General features: G+C 40.7%; 4 protein-coding genes across 5 annotated transcripts in view; 1 reads left to right on the forward strand and 3 right to left on the reverse strand.

The window, feature by feature from the left end:
• LOC109469779 (R-spondin-2-like) overlaps window positions 1-2,106 on the reverse strand; it is a 39,960-nt gene extending 37,854 nt beyond the window's left edge. For both annotated transcript variants that reach the window (XM_019768419.1, XM_019768418.1), the window contains exon 1: window positions 1,068-2,106. In XM_019768419.1, coding sequence (XP_019623978.1) covers window positions 1,068-1,215 — 148 coding nt within the window. In that variant the 5' untranslated portion in view covers window positions 1,216-2,106. The remainder of the gene's footprint in view (window positions 1-1,067) is intronic.
• Window positions 808-14,043, reverse strand: LOC109469776 (eukaryotic translation initiation factor 3 subunit E-A-like). The gene is made up of 15 exons (XM_019768414.1): window positions 14,027-14,043; window positions 13,723-13,831; window positions 13,346-13,405; window positions 13,139-13,196; window positions 12,037-12,154; window positions 11,851-11,893; window positions 11,570-11,674; window positions 11,218-11,343; window positions 10,920-11,044; window positions 10,667-10,784; window positions 10,219-10,320; window positions 9,889-9,998; window positions 9,626-9,728; window positions 9,245-9,379; window positions 808-1,006 (listed from the first exon to the last, which is right to left on the reverse strand). Exons 2-15 carry the CDS (start codon window positions 13,810-13,812, stop codon window positions 971-973), a joined length of 1,329 nt encoding a protein of 442 aa, XP_019623973.1. The 5' UTR covers window positions 13,813-13,831; window positions 14,027-14,043; the 3' UTR covers window positions 808-970.
• Window positions 14,044-14,102: 59 nt separating this feature from the next.
• On the forward strand, window positions 14,103-16,903 carry LOC109469778 (E3 ubiquitin-protein ligase rnf146-like). The gene is made up of 2 exons (XM_019768417.1): window positions 14,103-14,479; window positions 15,132-16,903. Exons 1-2 carry the CDS (start codon window positions 14,380-14,382, stop codon window positions 16,094-16,096), a joined length of 1,065 nt encoding a protein of 354 aa, XP_019623976.1. The 5' UTR covers window positions 14,103-14,379; the 3' UTR covers window positions 16,097-16,903.
• A 6-nt stretch (window positions 16,904-16,909) lies between these two features.
• LOC109469777 (1-acyl-sn-glycerol-3-phosphate acyltransferase epsilon-like) overlaps window positions 16,910-22,545 on the reverse strand; it is a 6,022-nt gene continuing 386 nt past the window's right edge. Inside the window, exons 2-8 of the mRNA XM_019768415.1 lie at window positions 21,860-21,935; window positions 21,503-21,618; window positions 21,198-21,284; window positions 20,862-20,952; window positions 20,477-20,632; window positions 19,971-20,094; window positions 16,910-19,670 (exon numbers count right to left, since the gene is read on the reverse strand). Coding sequence (XP_019623974.1) covers window positions 19,448-19,670; window positions 19,971-20,094; window positions 20,477-20,632; window positions 20,862-20,952; window positions 21,198-21,284; window positions 21,503-21,618; window positions 21,860-21,935 — 873 coding nt within the window. The 3' untranslated portion in view covers window positions 16,910-19,447. The remainder of the gene's footprint in view (window positions 19,671-19,970; window positions 20,095-20,476; window positions 20,633-20,861; window positions 20,953-21,197; window positions 21,285-21,502; window positions 21,619-21,859; window positions 21,936-22,545) is intronic.

Consider the following 22,545-nt stretch of genomic DNA (forward strand, 5'->3'; position numbering starts at 1 on the left):
TCGTATGAAAACTATTAGCTTAAAGTGCTCCTGGCTCTGTCTTGTGTGAAAAACGTAAGTAGACTGTGTTATCTGTGGAATGAAGATAAGATAATAATGACTCGATCAGGTCATAATTTAGGGTCCGACTATTAAGGTAGAGAAATACAAAGAAAAGGGAAAATTTAAAAACAAGTGTGGGCCTTATCTTCTGGAATACAGTAGGTTTTAAAGTGCAAACAATAAAACCCGAACTAATAATGACATTAAGGAGTAGTTGAGGATCTAGGAGTGAGCTCGTTTGAGTGTGAGTGATTGAGAACTACATGTACCATCTACTTGTATGACCACAGTACTACTACACAGCCCCCCTTCCTAGCTCCTTCCCATGGCTCCATGTCCTGTTCAGTAGAATTACACAGGGTATTCTTTATCAGCTTGACAATTATGGAAAGATCATATCAGATCCTAATATCATAATAACCACAGATTGTAGTAGTGAGACTAATGGGGCATACACATGTACCTTGTCCCTTCTAACATCACCCACTGTTACTAAGAGTTTATTGACCTCCATAAAAGTTTTGTGGTGTAGGATATCATATATGGTGTGTGTGAAGACCTTAAAATTATGCAGTAAATGATAAGTACAAACTACATATTATTTAATATTTCCTAGTAATAGTGCTTTTGACAGTCCAATCTACCTATAGTGCATGAAAAAACAGGATCTTTGACAAATTACAAAACTTCATAGAAAATTTAAGTTTCATTGGACCTGCTACAGGCACCACATTCACACTGAAGGAGAAGGAGAGTAAGGAATGCATATTCCAATGAATTTATTGACACTGATTTATTTCATATTTTCATCATATGATGGGTTAAGGTGAGATTTTACTGTGAGGCATTTTGCAAAGATATTTTAACCCAAAGAAAAACTCCAAACACAAGTTCTGACTCCTGTGACATCCTGATCTGTGATTTCGTTCTAAAAACCAACATCCTGGGCTCCCCAGTGAGGCACCTGCAGAAAAACAAACAAATAAACAAAGTAGTCAGTAAAGAACAGAACCGAGCACACCTACCTTTCACTGCTGCGGACGGCTCAGAGTCAAACGTCAGGACATTAGAAGTCGTCCCCATGCATACAGATCGCAGGACCAAACACACAATCACTGCAGCCACACGTACATTCCCAGCCCAAGGTCTCAGCTTCAGCCCAAAACTGGGCATTTCCTAGGACTCCGCTTCCCTCTTGTGCCACAACATGTCGGATCTTGTTAAGCTGTGAAGCAATTCTCCTCAGAAAGAAGTAAATCCAAAGCGCACAACCTGCCAAACATTTGCTTTGAAAATCCTCTTCGATCGATGTCTGCTGTTATTTCTCAGACTAGAAAGCAAGACTGCTACTGCCCTTGCTCCTGGCAAGGGTGCAGTTTTGGTAAGTATGTCCTGGTCTCTCCAAGTATGCTATCCCTGGGCCTGCGACACATCCAACTGTTGACTAGTCCCCAACCCCAGCATCTGGACAGCTCACAGTTAGAATGTCTGGCTCACACTACACCCCATACTGGTCCTGTACTCTGGGACAAGCCATGGATCAACCACAGTGGCAACATCCCAATGATATCAAACACAGACTGTCATACAAATTCAAATGTGCAGACGTTTGTCAGGGCTACACTGAGGCCCTGTAGATAGCACAGGTGCCTAATGCACAGATACATGTAGCTTGCATATAGGTTTGGTAGGGAAGTATCCATTACAAGTCTATGTAATCTAAAACACTGTTCAGCACAATTCAGGAAGTCATCTAGTAATACATGTACATATGAAATAAATTTAAGGTTTATATTTCTTTTGTCCATTTCACTTCTGGTTTGATGCTTATGTTCTTGCCAATCATTGCACTGTCCAAATGGAATATGTGGTGCTGATTTGAAATCTTACTAAAGAAAGTGCATTTTCTATGATGTCAAGCAAAACCCCTGTTATTTCCACAAATGGTTTGCCCCTAACCCGCTAACCAGCCCAACCAGCAGGGGTGCTGTAGGTTGGGTCAGCCCATTCCAGTGTGCAGAAGGGGGAGGTACACATAGGAGAAACAACTCCTACAATGTAGTAGATGTAGAATGTGCATGAAAAGTTTATTATTAGATGATGGTTGGGTTATACAGCAAGTGTGATTGTTCTGTTTAGGTGTAACTCCCCCTCCTGGGGTGGACTGATCCAACAAGCCTACTTCAAAACAGGTGAATGCTGTGAATCCCAAGGAATGGACTTCATGATTGTACATCTGCACTATCCTTTTGTTTTGTCATATCTAGCAGAAGGGAACTGTGCCCTACACTGCTTCCTCCTATGAATACTATTGCATTGGTCCAAATTTCAGACAATTCTTCTTCAGTGATACTGCTATATTACATCTGCATCACCTTCACTATTTATTGCATAGTATAGGGTTTGCCCTCCCCATCTATGATCTTACAACACCTCTAATAAAAGTAACTGAATGATACAGTTACTAATTACATAAGTAGTAATTTTGCTACTTATTCTCTGTTTGCTGTGGGGTTAGGCCACATGGAAACGCTAAAAATGCAGTTTAAGTGCTGGTAATACATGTATATGGGCCACCCAGTTCCTTTCCACACTTATTTCTGGTCATGGATTTGTATCAAAGTAATGTCATATGTCATATGGCTGGGAATTGGGACCACAAGGCTGTGGATTCAAATCCTAGCCTGGAGCTTTTGGGAGTTCCAAGGCTTGATATGCACGCAACTGACAAGGGTGTGTATGAGTACATGTAGACCGTATACACTTTTTCATGTCTCTGAACTGTAACTTACATGCTACAACAAACACTGCACAAAACATGCACTTTTAGGGTCTACTACACTACCAAGTTATACATTTCTGGTAATAATATATATTGATTTGGCCTTCTGCTTTAGTAGACCCCAGCATGAACAATAGAAAGTTCCTGTAGAGGCAAACTCAAGCACATAGAAGCTGAACACCTAGTGCCTCTCACTGTAAAAGACTGTCTTTTCTACCACAGATTTAAGCAATATCAGAAACACTTCGGAAAATCCATATCTTCTTCCCCCACAACCCCTACCACAGCCCCTCACAGTTCCATGTAGCACAGATACGTTATCCTCCTGCAGTGTGGGACTTAAAGGCTCTCCTCAGCTCAGCATGGGAAAATTCCTTTAAGAAACCTGACCAGAACACCCAGCCATCTTGGCTGACTTCTCCAGAACTGAACTCCCTGTAACGCTAACGGTGACCAAGGACAAGGATTATCTTGGCAGCTCGACTTTCCTCATAGGAAAGATTATTGGTTTATTCTAGGATGACAGATTCAGGGTCGCATGTATCTTGTATGTGAACACCTGGCAGGTGGCGCATAGTAATCAAAGAAAATAACATTCCTCTGCAACTTTTCTTTCACATACGAGGCTTGCGTTGTTCACCTGGGCATACTCCAGACATTTTATGCATCATAGCTCCTTAGGCATAGAAACCTTACCTCCTAATTGGCTAGACCGTTGTCAATAATACGTGTCAAGACGAATTGCACGAGTGGTCCATCGCGCAGGGTGCCTGCGGGGCTGGTATGCGGGGAGGGCTCTCCGTAATCTGTCTGCATCACTTCTATGACAGTTGAAGGCAGAGTTCAACAGGAATGGGGGCCAGTCTCACAGGCACTGGCTCACATACATATGGTCAGGTCATTTCAGGGAAGGGTTCTTGGAAATGATGTGGATGTAAGGTATAATTTTTTTCAGTGAGGAAACTTTTTAACATGCAGTACTGTGGTAGCACTATCACTCATGAGAAATGAAGTCATTTTGTTCATGGATATAACATTACGTCTCTGCTGGGTATAATTTTGTTTCAAATCACTGTACAAAATTTAAACGGAATTAATACAGCAGCTAGAGTTTAGAGAAAAGATATGTAATTTTTCTTGATTTATCATATTCATAAAACAGGGAAGGAAAATAAATGTACAGGACTTATTATGATGTTCTTTTTGGCACTGAAAACTTTAATAAAATATAGTTTTCAGGACTTAATATATCATGTAACAGGAATAACATAACATGTCATGTAATATATTATCACTACAAGCACATTTGTAAGTACATATATCACTAAAAAGTTTCAAGAAGGAAAAACATAGCCGGAAAGTTTCTCCTGAAGTAAGAGTGACAGAACCCTCAGGATACAATCACCTTGGCATTCATGCTGCAATTATGTCAAATTACCAGACTTAGAGGCAACTGTTTCACCTCCTGTATCTCTCAGATGGCTGCAGTGAAGCAATATATCTCACCACCTGAGGCTGACTGAAGATCTGCCACTCTGCTTCTTGAACCAGAGGGTTGAGAAAGAAAAGTAGCACTTCAAGGTAGGATTTATCAGTGGAGAATCTATCACAGGTACAGTAGGTCACTGTTATCTGCATGTGACTGGTAAAGTTTGTTGTGTTGAAGGTCACGGGTGTGTATACATGTACATGTAGGTCAAATGTCAGGTGCATTGTGGGAGCTCAACTTGAAGGAACATGGGCTAGTGCTAAGGCTGACTGAACAGATCTATGTTATCATTTTTGCCATTAAATAAATATTTGCATGCATCCAATGTTCTTTCATCCAATAACTCTAAAACTGAATGAATGTTATACTAAATGCTCTGCTGAGGCAAGGTCACCAATGTCTTAACGTTACTTGAGGTATGTGAGAAACATTTACAAAAGATTCCCTGCATGTTCCTTTATATAGGAGAGTTAAGATTTTGTTTTTGGCTTCACCATACGGAGTTGGTTACTGTCTTGGTCCAGGTACAAGTTGTCCCTCCTGGGTGATTTCATCCATTAGCAAACTTCAGAGTAGAAGGCAGACATACCCGCAGGCAGGCCCTATCACTTATGGTCACAAATGGACGAAAATTGTACAAGGCTCTCTGTCATGCCCCTGCCAAACTATAGACCAAAAGTTGGACCTAACATGTACATGTGGTGACTCACAAGTAATTGGTGACAACACTAGTCATGTTCACTTACTAATTGATGTATTGCTAAGCCCCACACCTCAATATTTGGTATCCGAACTTATGAAAATGTCGAGTCTATTTGCAGTGATGACCAAAGAGTCCCAGCAGCTATTATATGTATATATAACAGTTTACTACTAAGTCTGATATCAGGCTATTGATTACTGGTGAGGGGTGATCTTGTCCTGAATATTGTTGACAACTTAATCACACACCTACAATAATTGTAAAGAGCATATACATGTTGTCACAGCAGTGCAAGAAAGGAGCAGGAAGAACAGAAAGGTAAAAGGAAGAGGGAAAGAGATTGGAGAAGCGGTACAACTTACTTAACATATAGACATGATTTAACAAAGATGGTAATGTAACAGAACACATTTAGTGGCCTTCCTCACTGTTGGCAAAAAATATTGGAAAAAAAAATATAGTTTGATCTCATCTGTGTCAAAATCCTATTCCTGCATTTTCTGGACATAGCCCCTTGGTTTTCTACATAGTTTTGGTTTATATTCCATTATCCAGGTCATCAAAAGGTTATCAACCTCTAATGATAATGAGTGACCTTGGCAATGATAAAACTGCTACTTTTGGCTCAAACTGTCCTGCAAAAGGACACCTAGGAGAGCAGCAAACTTTGCCTCATCATTACGTGACAAAACTAAAAGGCTGGTTAATATGGGAGAATTGGACCTAATGAAAGTCAGAAGTGGCAAGTTAGAAGCAGGATTCTAGCCCAGGGCAAGGTAATGGGAAGTTTGATAATGTATCCATCCATTCCCACATGAGTGTTTGGTATAATTTGTTACAAATGTGGCCATTCCTAGAGGCCATGTGGGGTTGTGATGTCAGACAGGTGTGAAATGAGGGAAGCGAGTGTGCCTCATGCTCTGCTGGTTGTTATGCTGCATTGTTTATGACACTGACAGTGTCCTATGTCTCATCATGTGTCCAAAACATGTTTTTGATGATTAGGATTTTTGTTTTATCCTTTCTGATGTCTGTTTTCCATCAGACTGGAGCTATACTTGGCTGGTATCAGTTACTTTACTCCATTAAAAGATATTTTATGGGATAATCAAAAGAAAGTTTAAACGGTGCCCTTGAACTACAAACTCAGAAGGTTCCAGACGCAGATGATGATGATAAACCCAGTGTGACTATGGCATAGCAGGTCAATGACATACCACCTACAGGTCTGTAGGCCAACAGAGGCAGCAGCAATACAATTATTTGGTTGTTGAAGATTAACAAGGTCATCAATGTCAGTCCTCTTGTAAGGATGAGCAGCAGGGGAGGGGCATACTTGGCATTATGCTCCTGGCTGGTTTGCTCTCATCGAGTGCTGTTCAGTGTGACGAGTGAGGATGTTGTCCAGCCTGTTGACTATGTCAGTTCTGGGTTGTCCAGCAGACATGTTAACTATCATGAGTATCTCCTACTGACCACCAGTATGGTACATCAAACACATTCCTCCCCTCCCTGTCTTGTCTCATGGACAGAGTCAGAGACTACCAGTGACAGATTCACATCACACATCAGGAGTTCCACTGTCTTGTACTGAGGTTTTCAGCTTACAGATAAAAATTATGTTCCAGGAGAAATGGACCCATCAGGACCTAACAGGCTCTTTCAGGATGTTTTCTTGTTCTTTTAAACCCAGGGGGTTTCTAGAGATATTATATGATAATAGATAGTAATGTTGCAACTGTATTTACTGTCACATTTTCTGTGGTCTTAAGTTTGAAAAACAATACCAGTGTCATGATAAAAGGGGAACATGGATATTATATATGGGTCATCACAGCTCTCCAAATTCTGGCATCTTTCATCCACCGACCATCAATGAAGGACCACTTCATATCCTCCTGAGAATCATTGTACACAGTCTGGGTCATGACAGAACACTTTGGAACATCTTGCCTCAGGAAATACATCATGAAGACCTATTTCTGTTCCTCTTGAAGAAGATAAAGGTGACAGCTGAGTAAAAGTGACAGGAGGAGCTGTGGAGGAATGTACCACCTGTTGGATCAAACACAACTCAGAGTACCACCGACTACAAACATGTCATGACCTGGTGCCAGTTCAGATAAGGTTCTATTCTTAGATAGAACAGACCATGGACAAATGTCCCAGTTTCATGTTTGTGGTTATCATATAACCACAGTAGTTTGACTGAACTACTGACAACCTTGGAGCCATCACCTAACCCACATTACACATTTCACAAAAGTTCTTAGCACTTAAGAAGTTACTTGACAGTAATCACCTACAAAACATTTTTAAGTTAGCATGAAACCTTATGTAAATGTTTTACACTCAACTCCATTCAAGTACATTGTATAAGAATTGACTGGATTAAGCTATAGCCTAGTATATGTGTAATGATGTCTTGCAACAGATGATGCCCAGCATAAAATTGGCATATTTTATCGTCTGAACCAGTCAAATATAGACCCTTATCTCAATTGCTCTCTGTAGGAGATGTATATTTAGTCTGAGTTCTACTGGACTGTGTTTGATCCAACAGGTGCTGAATTCCTGCACAAGTCCACACATCACACTTCTTCAGTTGTCTCTTTGATCTTCCCAACCTTCAGGCACACACTTTCTTGTAAAATGTTGGTTAGGTAATGGATCCAAGGCTGCTGGATGTATTTTTAGCCCGTGTGTTCTACTAGGTTGAGTTTGATCCAACAGGTGCCACATTCCTGCACCAGTCACTTCAACACAGCCGTCTCTTTTTATCTTCCCACCCACCAGTCAGGCACAGTAACAGATTTTCTTACACAGTACATGTTCATGATTGTACACTACCCTCACTCTAGTGTCCCAGTGTTGCAGGCTGGCATGTCCTGGAGTCTTGAGTGCTTTCTTATTTCAATGAACAAAGAATTATATATAATGATGAAATGCTGCTGCCAGGCATGCCAACATGTATACCCATACAGTGATACTGTCTGAAAAGGCTCACTGAAATCTGTAGTACATGTATAATATTATCAAACCTGGTTATACATGTAAAGTCTTCCTACCTTCTCCCAGGACCCATTCATACCCTTTTGACTAATTTCACTCCTTATCAAATAACATCTCTGCCCAGAAAAGCTTCCATGTGTGCCAGGTATGGGCAGGCCTGCCAGAAAGCCTCTCTGCACTTGTCATCACCAATCATTGTCCATGTCCGTTATCCCTGGGGGCAAGCCTAGCAGGTGACTCACACATCTTCAGTTGAAGACACACAGTTTTTGGACTTTGGACCCTATTAATTTCCTTTCATGGTTCCACAGGACCCACACACTATATCATCATACAGGCTATCACTGGGGTAAGTCTGATGACAGCATCTGTTAGTCTGTCTCAACTTCCAAGCAGAATGTATAACGTGCATGGAAAGAGCAAACACATACTTTTCAAATCTTTAAGTACACTAACAGGGAAACCTTTGGATTTGGAAATCACAGTCTACTTTCATTCGAAAACAGGTAGTTGTCAGTTTCTTGAGGCTAGACTTTAGAGGTTAAACCCACAGAAAAGAAATTCATACACTCTTTCCACATTCATACATACGTGTATAAGGTACTGCAATACAAATTGCACACACGCACACATGCACACACGCATACATTGTACAGTTATGCACACAGAAAACTGTGGATTTGTTTGTCAGTGCTCGAGACAGTGATGTATGATTGTACGTTCAATAACATGCACACAAAAATACAAAGAGGCAGATTTGAAGTAATTGATTCTTGTCTAGAGAGACCATCATATTAAGGTGACAGAAAATGATTCACTTTGAAATTTCATGTTAACAGAATAGAAGATTATACAATTAACAGACTATATGTGCTAGAAAGACAATGCTGACAACCTGAACATTAACCATCTCACTGCTACCTTGTGCTGAGATGACTAAAAGTTTGGTAAATGACTGTAGACTGTGTCGCAGTGAGGGTTAAAGAATTTCAGAAAGACTTTTGTTTCAACATTTTGTATTGTCATCTTTAAGACATATGGGGAATCAGCATAAAACTGGAATACACTTTTAAGAATTTCAGTGACCCAATTTTTCTTTTCTTGTTCAGCATGTCTTGCCAACACTCGGAATCACAGGATACATCGAGCACACAAGCCCACACCAGCCGTACGACTGCCGTGCTACAGAACAAGTAGTTCAGAAGAAAGGACTGACGCTGTCTTGGTCCTCCTTGCCCTTCCTCTTATCCAGGTTGTGTAGTAACATCTGACTGCGGAAGGCCAGGCCCTTGGTCTTCTCAATCACCTGCTGGTATGGGGAGACGGCCTGTGTGCCCATCACTACATGGCCCTGTGGGGAAAACAAGGAAAGCTGGCAGTTTATCTACTGACAAATCACAAAGTTACAGGTAGTCAATCAGAGCCACCTCTCAAGACTCAAGCCTTAGGCTTAGAATATTTTGAAATCAAGAGAAGCATTTGTTGCAACTGTGAGTCTCTGCACATCTACAAACAAAATAAAAATGAAGAAAATCCCTATTTCATCAACTAAGAACCTAACCAACTATAATTTCTTCATTAAAAGTAAATACGTTACCAGTTTGGAGTCTATTTTAGCATCCAGACGTGCGTTACGGATCAGGTTGACAATCCAGCGCTCAGCTTCGTCCGGTGTCATGTTCAGCTTCTCAGCAAGCATACTGCAGTACAGGAAGGGGAATGGCTCAGAAGAGACACCTGGTATAAAAAGGACTAACTACAGGTCCAAAGGACAAGACTCATCTTAGTCTTGCACACTGTCATCTAAAATCTAAGATTTGAAAAAAAAAAATCAAACAGCAACAACAATTTTGACAATACCTGATACTGATGCACTGATGTATACGGCAGAAAGTCTCGAAGATGAAAAGTCGTGCGTTCTCTATAAATTCCTCCAGACAGGCTACCAGGAAGAAATCATTCACTAGAACCTGTAGGTGGATCAGAAATGTTGTTAGAATCAGTTATACTGGGTACCTCCATAAATTTCAAAGATGTGTGCTATTATTTTCACACCCCAACCAATCTTAACTTGAGACCAGTGTTATAGTTTGTTCAATAACTAACATCCTTGCAGTAACTGCAAGAATCATTTCTGTAATGCTGCTTGACTTTGGTGGTGAAAAGGAGGGAGAGAGAAATTGTCCTTACTGTTTCACATTCCCTCAGCTTCTTCTGGGCTCCGTCAAAGTCAAAGTTGACATACAGGCACTCCAGAAACTCTGTGATGGGGTCTTGGTACGTGTAGGATTCCTGAAAATAAGATTAAAAATAATACTTTGAATATTTATCCTTTTGACCCTTGACACATAAATGCAATACTAAATGATCTGTAATATCCTTCTGATTCAAAGGTTCTTTGAAGAAAGGCTTGACAGACTTGAGTTGTTCTGTATGGGGAAAAGGAACACTTTTATTAAAAAAAAAAGAAAATTCACTTTGAGTTAACATGTCATCCATAAAACTAGCCCACACGTACATGTACATGTAAACTTTGACTTATTCATGCACAATACCTGATCATTTACAACTGTATCTAAGATGTCAAAACAGTAAGTTAAGGTTCCGAGGTTTCAGACAGCTCCAGGTGTGTACCTACCTGCTGTATGACCTTGACCAGGTCCTTGAGAACAGTTCGTCTGCGCTTGTTGCAGATGACTGCAGTTGTCAGGTAACGGAGGATGTGGGGACACATGGTCTGGATAGCATTCAGGTACCTATGGGCAAATTTAATCAGTGCACACGCTTTAATTTTACCAAGGAATTTGAACAAAGAACCAACAGCCGACTTTGATCAGCAAGAGGGGTGAAAATTCTGACATGGTATGATAATATTTGAAAATGGTACTCACGATGGCTGGTACAGGAATAGATCAATGATCATGTCCCTGCCCTTGGGATGGTTGAAGAACACGAAGAGAGACCAGTGGATAAGCCATGTTCTCTGCTGGAGGACCTGCAGCTGATTGGTGAACGTCTGTGGAGAGAACACAGCAACGTCAAATATCTTATAAGCATGTCAGGGAATGAATAAGTTGCATCTATCAATGTGATACATGGATGGTGACAGCAAAATGACAAGGAAGATGAAGGAAGATGAAAAAAAAAAGAAAAAATAAAGAGAAAAGAAAAAGTATGAGTCAGACTCACGCTGCCATCGATGACATCCTTGAGCCTGTTGAGATCCTCCATGGCAGGGTCCCAGTTCTGCATCAGGATCTCAGAGGCCAGCTTTCCCCACAGGGAGTTCATGGCATTCTTGTCATCACTGGGGACCTGGAGCAAACCAAGACATCAATACAACCCAACGTAGGCCTCTAAGCATGGGATGCTGGTAAGTCAAACATTACAGCACACAAGTCTAACATTCCCAAACATGTACATGGTTACCTTCGCCCAAGGAAAACATGGTTGAAATTTGGTTACAACGACACTAGTTTCTTGGCGGTACTACACATGTACTAGTTACGAGCTAAACTTGAGAACTATTCATCAGACTCACCAGCACCCTGTGGAAGTACAGGTACTCAGCAGCTCCAGAGTAGTTACCACACTCGTACTGGAACTTGGCGTAGTCATACAGGGTATCCACCATCTTGGATTCAAACTGTGGGGAAGAGAATGACACTTTCTTAAATGAACCATATGAGCAGTAACTTGAAAGTATCAATATGCATACATCATTTCATCAAAAATTAAACACTGATACTCATACATAACTCTATTTAGAGCATTTTTGTGGGCATCCTACAACAACAAATCTACCTTGCACCATGTACTTACCCCATGGTTTCTTGCCAAGTAGTCAAAGAGTTGTCTGCCATCCCTGAAAGAACACAGACAAGAATTGTTAACAACTGTTTCATGTAAAACAGGGACGGATGAAATGAAAAATTTCCATATACATGTACCTACAATAATGCAACAGCCTAAAGTTGTGACAAGTTACAGTCAACACCAGACAGCCACCTTGTGGACTGGATCTGTCGTGCCACCTCCGGGTCTTCAAAGATCTTGACGATGGGTTCACACTCTGCCTGGAGGAACTTCAGCTGACCAACAACCTCCTGACGCTTCTGGACCAGACCTGGAACACATGGACAATACTCTTACTGTGTGCTGAGTCAGCACTCAAACCCATGAAAATCTCCACCATCAAATGTAAAACTTTCATGGACCATTTTTAGCAAACATGCTTGAGAAGCACCTTGCTGTAACTAAAGAAGTTAAAAGCTTGAACCTAGATCCAATGTTAACACAAAGGGGAGAAACTTCATGTATCAGAACTGCCAGCTAGTTGGCTTCTAAGCCTGGTCAAAATAACCCTGTCATGCTGCTAGCAAACCACCAGCAAGCAATGAACAAAGATGCTTCTAAGAAACAATAAGGTGGCATAATGGCAAATTAAAAATATAACAAACACTCAGTAAGCTATTAACAACATTAACTAAAAAGAAAAAAACATGTCAGGTCATATCTCTGAAATGAAATGAGTCATTGCAGCTAAGGATTGTTGCAACTGAGTTTATGAATTTCTAAAAAATCTCTACTGCAACTCTCGAACATCATCAAAAAGTGAAGGTGAAACCAATCACAAGTTTGATACAATAACAACTTCATTGGGGCAACCTTAAGATAAAAAGTCTGCATGTTTTTTCCCTGAGAAATATGACCTGACTGAGAGGTCTGTGTGTACCTAGGTACATGCCCAGCGGTCGCTGCTGGCTTTGGACTGGAACCAAAGAAGACAAAATCAACATGGATTCTGCTACTTTATATTATGATATACTAGTACATAACTATCTATCACTATCATACCTATTCATTACTAGATAAAGGGCTAAAAATTGGTCTGCCAGCAATTATCTTTTTGTCTGCTGCATACCTGTTACCAACATGTACGTGTAGATATAGTTCACTCAAGCCATGCATAAGATTAAGAGTTTGAGGACCTTTGGGCCCCAAAGCCTTCTCCTGAAACCCTAAACAAACACAAACCTAAACAGCCAGTGCCTGCTCCATCGGATTTATAACCAGGTTTATTCTAAATTGAAAGAAAAGTCAGACTTACTGTCTGGCACATCCTGGTCAGGATACAGGCTCTTCCACACATCCATGGCAAAGTCCACCTGACAGTCACAAATACAACATCAGTACTGGTTATAATATATAATATAAATGCACACCATACAAACTGAGCTTTTAACAAGAAATACAATGTTCAAAGATCCAAATCGATGCGACGAAGTCCTGTCAAACAAGTAAAGACAAGCCTCACCATGTTGGTGTTACTGAGCAGGTCCAACTTCCCCTTCAACAGCTCATGTTCATCATAGATCTGGAAACAAAGTATGCATTGATTTTGTGTCAGTCTGAATCTGATGCAAAAAAATGTACAATCTTCTGCTTAAACATGCTACATGTATTGTAACGTTACATGTAATTTCTAAGACCATATTGATGATAAAGACCTAGATTGCTGACTTGAGCAATGGCTAAATTATGCCCCCCTCCCATCTGCATGAAGGCGCCATATGCCGCGCCGGCCACGAGTTGCGAAACGTTCCCCGTTTTACCAACAAACTGCGAAAGCATTACCCCAATTTTCTACAGGAGGATTCTATACATTCAAATGTTGCCTTAGGACCAACCTACCCCTTTCACAGACAAGAATTCCAGCAGAGGAAAGACTAAATGTCTGTCAAGATACTGGCCCATGCGGGACGTGAGATCCCATTCCGCCATCTTGACTTGGTTTTAGTGACTATTTTGGGGAAGAAGGGGGTTGTAGGAATGAATTTTTTTTCAAACGTTGGCAGAAAATAATCAAAATGGAAATATTTTTCAGTGATGAGGAATAAAACGATATGTTATTTATTGCTATAATCCTTATTGTGAAATTTTGGCTCTGAAATTGATATCACAGTGCTACAATTTAGAACTACAAATTTATGTATACCTTCTCAGTATTTGGTTCAGCCTGTTTCCGACTGCGCATTGATAGCTGACCTCATAATTATAGTTTCGCGCCAATACTCCCATCGTGTATGGACATTGACAAATTGTTGTCCTGTCAAACTACTTCAACCTAACACGATTAAAATATTTCATTGATAAAATGGGGAAACAGTTTATAGGTAATTGATATAGAACATATTTTCTATGTCAAGGATATGGAACTATTTTCTCTATGTGGTGGAAGACAGAGGTCATGTGTGGGTGATAAAGCCGGTGAATGATCTATTACAGTAGGTTGTTGTAGGTGAGAAAATGCTGAATTTTCTCTGATTTCGTGACATATGTCTCAAAGATATGGCAGAGAGTAGGTCCGTGGCTAGTGCTGAAACATCTTTGAGGCAATCAAGTGCTAAGAAGAGAAGAGAAAAGGAGGAAATGGCGGAAACTGCGACAGGTAAAATTTTGTTTGATCTTTTCAGATGCCGGACAAAATGGCGACCAGATCGAGCTGTAGCTGTCCTCTTCATGTCACCTCTGTTGAACACAGCCTGTTGTTGACTTTGTACATGTATGTCGCGGATAAATCATCCATTTGGTTTACCTTTAGGTACACATGACGGTATGATTCCTTACATCTAGCGGAATGTCTCTACCAGTACCATGTTACATGGGATGGGGACAACAGTTTCATTTGGGGGAAACCCCACATAAATTTTATGCATTACACTATAGCTGCTGGAATGAGCTTCCTGGGGAGGTAGTTATGGCGCCTAGTGTAAACAGTTTCAAGAAGAGGTTTGACGAGTACATGGAAACACATCCAGTCGTCTACAATTATAGAGCTTTGGACCACCCACTACGTCCAGAGATGTCAGTAAACTGAAGAGCGGCCCAAATTGGAGCAGGACTCCTACCCGGCATGAATCAACTCTACTCTACTCTACTCTATAACAGCAGTTCTTCCGCGAGAAATTTATGGGATCCATATCTCAACAATGTAAGGTGAATCTTAGCAGGTTGGAATGAAAAGAGATTGGATATAGAACGTTTTCTCAATATTTCACTGTTAAAAGCTGTTATTTACTTTTTTTGTAATTTCTTGACAGGTCAGAAGCCAGGTGGAGAGGACATGATCCCTGAGTGTGCAGTTTGTCTGCAGACCTGCGTCCAGCCAGTGCGCCTGCCGTGTACGCACATCTTCTGCTACCTTTGTGTCAAGGGTGTGGCCAATCAGAGCAAACGATGTGCACTTTGCCGCCAAGAGATTCCCATTGAGTATCTTGAGCGGCCAGAGCTCGTCAAGCCCATCAAAGTCACAGAGGAACAGGAGGGGGAGGAGGAGGAAGAGGTGTACTGCTGGTTCTATGAGGGACGTAACGGTTGGTGGCAGTACGATGAACGTACTAATGCAGAGCTGGAAGATGCTTACACAAAGAAGAAGAAATCTTGTGAACTACTTATTGCAGGTTTCCTGTACATCATTGACTTTGTCAACATGTTGCAGTTTAGACGGAATGATCCAAGCAGACGTCGACGGATCAAACGTGACCTAACAAACACGCCCAAGAAAGGAGTGGCTGGGGTGCGGCTCCCAGCACCGGCTCCTCCCAGAAACGCCCCGGCAGATGGAGTGGAAGGTGCAAACGAAGGAGCCACAGGAGGGAGCAGATCTGTGGCTGTCACAAGTAGAGCTACAAAGTCAACTCGAGGGCCAGCTGATCATGATGAAGATGACTCAAATGAAGATACCAACAACAGAGCAGAAGAGGACAGTACCAGTGAAGATGTGACGGACCAATCAGCACGTGGAAATGCAAGACAGTCTCCAGATTCATTAAGACAGCACACCCCTACTCAAGAAGAGGATGATGATGGGGATACCAACTCCACAGGAGGTGCTGAGATGTCAGAGATGGTGCGGATGTTGCAGAGAAGTCGCCTGGGCAGAGGATCAGACTCAAGCCGCAGTGGGGTCCTCCAGGCTGTGCTGCAGGGGCAGGTCAGCTCCGTAGCGAATGTTGCCATGGCAAGGGAAGAGATTCCTGGAGACTCTTCTGATGAGTCAGACTAATGCTTTGATATGTAACCAAACCAGGTATAATGGACAGGACCTTTTCTTTTAGTTGTTTCATTTTTATGTCCAATATAAGACAAGACATACTCGAAGGAGTGGCCGTCTACCATTTTGTATCAATCCAGGGCTCAGCCTGTGACAGTGAGGTGTCACTTCTGGAAGAATTATCAATCCTTCAATTCACATCACCTACAATGTACATGTAGGACCTCACCAACTGGAGTTGTAAGCTAAATCTGTCTGTGATGGTCCTCCCATGCCAGTTGCCAAGGACTTACGAGAATTGCTGGAAGCAACGAGCTAAAACTTGAATGGTGATGGTTGTAGCAAGGCGTTTTAAAGATGCAAAGTACACTGTGCTGTTGCAACATATTTAGTATGCTTTTGGTTTTCCTGTCTTGGATGTTGGGAGGGAGGATTGTAATGTTTTTAGTCATAGAAACAAAACTAGAAGGTAGTTTCTTGACCACACCATTGCTCCAATCATGCTACATTCAGCTGGGAGAAAGGAGCAAGTAACAAGGAAAGTACATGCATGTGCGCAGGTGCAATTAAACAGACAATACAAACTGCTTTAAAGGCTTTTAACAAAAATGTTTATGTCCTACTTGTATTGGTATTATATATTATAAAGGAAACATACATTGACCAACATACATGTATTGATATGAAAGAGTTTCCCAATCAAAACATTAATAAGAATTCTGCTTAGGTAAATGTGTAGAAACTGCCACTTTGATGGCAATGAAAATCTATTTCTGAATTTACAAGATGACATCAGCAAAATATGCAGATTTAAGCTATCTGTATCTGTATAGCCGGTATAACCGCCTTTCGGCGTAACACACCAGCTATCAGTTGTGAACTTGTGATGCTGCTGTGATACTGTACATGTACTGATTCCAATTCCTGTACTAGGTAAGCTACATGTGCAACTAGCTAGCCCAGGCCAGTAAGGGACAGTAACTGTTGAAAATGCCTGTTCTATATTGTACTTGTCAAGGAGTGAATGCTTAGCCCTTACACTGCATCATGCGTCAGCAATTTCTATTGCTTAGAATGTTGGTAGGTTGAGGGTAAATGGGATATATACAGCAGTACATAATAAAATCTTAAGTGAACATAACATCATATAACTGCTTGGTAAATGTAACATATCAAGGTGTGCAGTATTAGCACTACATGTAGATTATGAAAAGCCTGCCAATAGGGCTGCATGTAATGCCAGGTAAAAATCTTGCAGCCATGTTAGCACATGGCAGTGATGTCACAGACCAGAGATCAAAGTGCCCTTTGCACGCCCATGTAAAACTTGTGTCAGCTGAGCTTTTTTGTGATGCCAGTACATTGTATTACCTTTGCACTTTAGTTGCTTTTTGTCGATACATAATGTTTCATGTATTAATTAGGAGAGAGTGAAAGTAATGACATATGCTTTTCAAGATCAGACTCTGCTCACTGCAGATCAAATTCCAGATCAGACATGGGCACTTGGACTTGGCTTTAGTTTAACTTGTGTTGCAGTTTGGCATAGATGACCCACAGTTGCTTCTACATCTGTACTACATTATGGAACTGTTTTTGTAAAGGTAGCCAGTTTGCTTTTTATCTTTCAGTGGTAGTTGTGTGAACAAATATTCATAATAGCATGCAGCTTGCAGCATTTTGGTGTATTGGCTGTAGCTTTGGTCTTCAAGGTCGCCAAGTGGCCAGACTGCTCACAGATATAAATATTGTTTTTGTACATGTTAGTCACAATATTTTCTTAGCTTGCTGATTGAGTGATGATGCATTGTTGAGAGTGTGATGTTTTATCATGTGGTGACCAAGCAATATTATGTTGTCATAGCAAAATCATATAATAAAGATGTTTCTACAGTGCCATCTACTCAACTGTTGTTTTCTGGGGAGGGGGGAATATTCTCCTCCAGGTCATACCAAGTAAAGTCTGGTTTACAGGAAAAAGTTGAACTGAGAACCTTGTACTATAGATGGACCAAACTTATTAATGACAATAGAAAATGATCACACATTTCATGGATGACTTACTTCCTTCGTGACAAGGAAAATGCTGGTATTTAATTACAATGGTAAAGCTTGTAAGACAACACCAACCAACAAGATAGCACCAGCCAAAGATTCACAATGTTAAAGCATCACTGTTAAAGCATCACTTGTGAATTGTTAATCATAGGTTCACATATTGTGTAATCAATAAATGCTACTATAGCAACACAATCTACATGATCACTGACAATTACCAACAATCCACAATTGGTTCCTGTTCGAACATTGAAGTACAAGTTGAAAACCATCTTTTCCAACTACAATACTGATTTCCATCCAAAAGGGAATGGGGGTACCAGTTGGTAGGTGGATACTTGAGTGTTTATCTTTTTTAGATAGATCATTGTCACTTTATCTACAGATTTCAGATGCCTGTGTACACTTTCTTGCTGTGTAATTCATAATGGTTAAAGTTATGAACACTAGTGCTACTATGACATACACTGTAGTTTGTGACTATGGCAATAGTTCACTTTAATAAAAAAAGATACCAAAACTGTACATAAAATATACATTAGTGGCTGCACAAAAATATTTTTTTTTACTAAATACAGGATAGTTTTCTAAAAAGTGAAGCTAAAGTAATCTTATAATTCATGATTTTGTAGAGAAGCTTGTGTGAAACGTATTAGTCGTGACCTTGGGAAAGGCATGTTATTTTCATCTATTAGTCCATTTGCACAAGTTCTCATAAGCATAGAAGATAATTGTAAAGATTGCACATGTAATAATATATGATGACAACTAACTATGGTATAAGAGTACACCATACCTAACTGCACTCTGCTGTAGCCTGTGCCATTTAGAAATCTCCACATTTTTCTTCTCAGTCATGGGCGATGTCAGAGATGGGCAAGGGATATTTAGTAATTACAATAACATTGTTTGAAATATAACACAACTATTCAAGACGCTAGGATTAGGTACAACATGTGTACATGTAGAGGTGTGCTGGGAGAGTAGATTCTCAAAACATTTCATAAAGGTAGTTACAACAACGTTAGGCTAAAATTTATAAGGTACAGTACTCTCTATACATACATGTACATAATTAATACTTTGATCACGAAGTGACGACCCAGATACATCATCCTGGTTGTCATCTCCAGCATACTGGTGTAGCATCTAGCCACAGTTTCAACACAACAAAGTGAACGTACCTACATTGTAATTCCAAACGTACAGTCCTCTAAGGACCCAGAACACATTACTGTGTGTTTCCACACATACAATCTATACATCAGGTCTACAGGACTCCCCTTTGATCAGTTTTACACAATATCACACAGTTACAGCCATCCACAGCCATCCAAATGCAATGGAGCCTAAGCAGCTCTTCCAGTATGCATCCCTCCCCCCCTTGGTGACCAGGAATGGCAGTGTTATTGCACACAGCACCAGTGTGGATGGCACGGTCTTCCACAGGGGCAGCTTTGACACACGACCCTTGCCCTCAAAATGACCCCTGTCCTCTGGGTCATCAGAGAAGAACTTTTTGAGCATCCTAAAAGAGAAGGAATGTTGAATAATTAGATCACACAATCAATAGATAATACATGTATTTATATACCACACGTACATGTATACTGCATTGACACTTACTCGGAAACAACCTTTTTCTATAGTATAAATCTTCCCAATTCTTTCTACATATGTTCACTCAGAGTTTGAGTACAGACAGTTCTTGCACACAATCTACCTCTTGACCATTTTTCCACAAAGGCTGGCATAGATACATTTTGTAGGTGTTTGTTGGTAGTCAAGATGCTAGTGGGAAGCCCACTGACACACGTGCCAAACTGACCTGTCCTTCTCCACAAATCTGCCATGCAGCCAGTCCTGCAGCGCCCCCTGTTCCTGTGGGATGTCCTGCAGGGGGATTCTTGTCAGGTGAATATGGATCTGTCTGCTCTGGCCCATCAGGTAGTCTGGCAGAGAAGATAGAAGTGTGTAACATCATGTAAGGACAGCCTAGGATTTAAGGGCCTTTCAAAATACATGGAGGGAATCAGGCTCTGTGAACATTGGCATTTGTTAGCTGATTGGTTGGTGAGCTGATTGATTTATGTCTTTAATACTCAGCATGCAAGATACCAACTTAGAAAGCAATGAGTAGATTTCTATCTACTTCATTAAAGATACAGTCACAGTAAAGCAAATTGACAAGCATTACATAGCTGTATTATCATCTGAATCAGTAGCTTTTATCTTATACCTTACATGTATCTGGTTCTGGACAAAGCTTTTCTTTCAATACATAAAATTAGGTAACTTATCATCATTAAACCTAGCTGTTACCAGTTTACTAACCTGCCATGTCTGGTGCACGTGGTCGGCCGTGGGTGTCTGGAGTGCTGTATGCCACAGTGATGTCGTATACAGCAGTGACGTTGTTCCCAATCGCTCGTAAACACAGCTCTGTTGCTTTTACCCGCGGTGTCAAGACATGTTCAAGAATCTCCAACCCTAAAAGAAGTATGGATGTTTGAGTCTACAGTATTTTCAACTACAGGTTTAGCTCTACAGTCAAAGAAGGAAAAACTCCTGTGAATATTGGTTCTGTATCTGTCATACAAACACAGCCATTGTTACCAGATGTGCAAAAGACAAAAAAATGTTAACTCTGGTTTAAAATATCATGTAAACATGCCCTTGGTATATGCCCCTATGGTGCAATACAAAAAGAGTTCTGTACCATGTACATAAGCAAACCCTTGGCTCTTCTGTATGGCATTTTTCTTCTCTGGATTATAGCGAGTGCCCTCAGGAAATATCACCATGTAGGTCTGCAATAACAATAAAAGCCCATGAACAGTGACATGATGCATATAAACATGTAAGTCATTGAAGGCACATGGTTTTTTTGCTAATCACTTGCTAACCAGAGGGTAGACATAAAGTAGTTGTTGTATTCATTACCTATGTAGTTTTCCACAAGCATTGGCATTACATAAACTTGCAGTGATGATTTTTAATTTAAGGCATTGAAAAAAAGGAGTGATCTTGAATAAAAAAGAATGATATTACTTACTGGTACAAGAGTCTTGTTGAGATCCTTTATCTGTTTGGCAAGTGCCTTCTCATTGTTCCCTCCTCTCTTCACATACACACAGCCATGCTGACAACAAAACAAACGTGTGTCCTTACAAAAGATCTTACTATATGCCATTATAGAAGACATCACAGTAACTTTTTGTGAAATATATATCTTCAAGTTTTGTGAAATATATATCTTCAAGTTTATGCTTACTTTGATTTCATTGTATTGTTACAAGAATTTTGACAGTTTTAAGGAAAGTCCTCATTTCTGTTGTCATAGCTGGTCCATGTGCCCACCTGTCTGAAGTACCAGCCATACAGGGGAAGGTAGCGCAGACCGTCTTTCAGGACATAGCGGACGTGTCCCAGCATGCCTTGCCTGACAGCCAACATGTCTGCCACTGCCCAGTCCACTGGCAAGGACAGATCAGGGGAAAAGGGGAAGAACACAGATGACTAAAATCTACTGCAGCACAATCTGTAGACTGATAACAAAAAAGTGGGAAAGGTAGAGTACGTCTAGCAGGTTCAGAAATGGAGAAGAAAAAACACAGGGTGTACTAGACATGGTGACAATCAAAATCCACACTGTCCCTGAAAGAACATTTTGAACTGTACATTATGAACTGTAAGACATAACACCATCATGCTTACCTGTGCATTGGTGGTTGGACAGGTAGATGATGTTTTCAGGTGGCATCTTGGATGGGTCATCACCATACAACACAACCTGTAACAATTTTAGAATCATGCTTTTTGTTTAAAATCTTCAAAAGGCCTTATCCTGATCTGGGCACCACCCAGCGACATTAGGGAGTGGGCAGAAACTACAGAGGATGGCACCCAGGCTAGCCTTATCTAATTGGACTCCCAGAAATCTGATGTTCTCTATATTAGGTTTCTACCGATAAATCTAACCCTTCTTAATTATTCTTTTCTGACAGACAACAAAACCCTCTGGACAATGGGTAGTCGGTAAAGAGTTAGATATCTTAAGTAGTCTGGCAACAAGGTTATGACCTTTCACACTGCTTAAGCACGCAACGCATCACAGAATTGATCCCATCTGACACCTACCCTCTGTATTAAGAGATGTAAGAGACATATAATGTTCATTCTAGGGTACTTGAAATAGCACAACTCACCTGAGGTGACAATGATTTTCATGGTCATTTCATATGTGCAACACTTGAGATGTGCCAAGTAATCTTTTCCCCATCTCTGAAAAGCTGGAGAGCTATAAAGAGGGTTCAAGGTTTCAAGTCTGCCCTTGCATCTCCATTATGTCACCCGAAATAGTACTGGGGTGTGTGTGTCACTGTGTGTGTGTGTGGGGGTGG

Source organism: Branchiostoma belcheri, unplaced genomic scaffold (genome assembly GCF_001625305.1).
Source record: "Branchiostoma belcheri isolate BF01 breed outbred unplaced genomic scaffold, Haploidv18h27 scaffold21, whole genome shotgun sequence".
Taxonomy (NCBI): domain Eukaryota; kingdom Metazoa; phylum Chordata; class Leptocardii; order Amphioxiformes; family Branchiostomatidae; genus Branchiostoma; species Branchiostoma belcheri.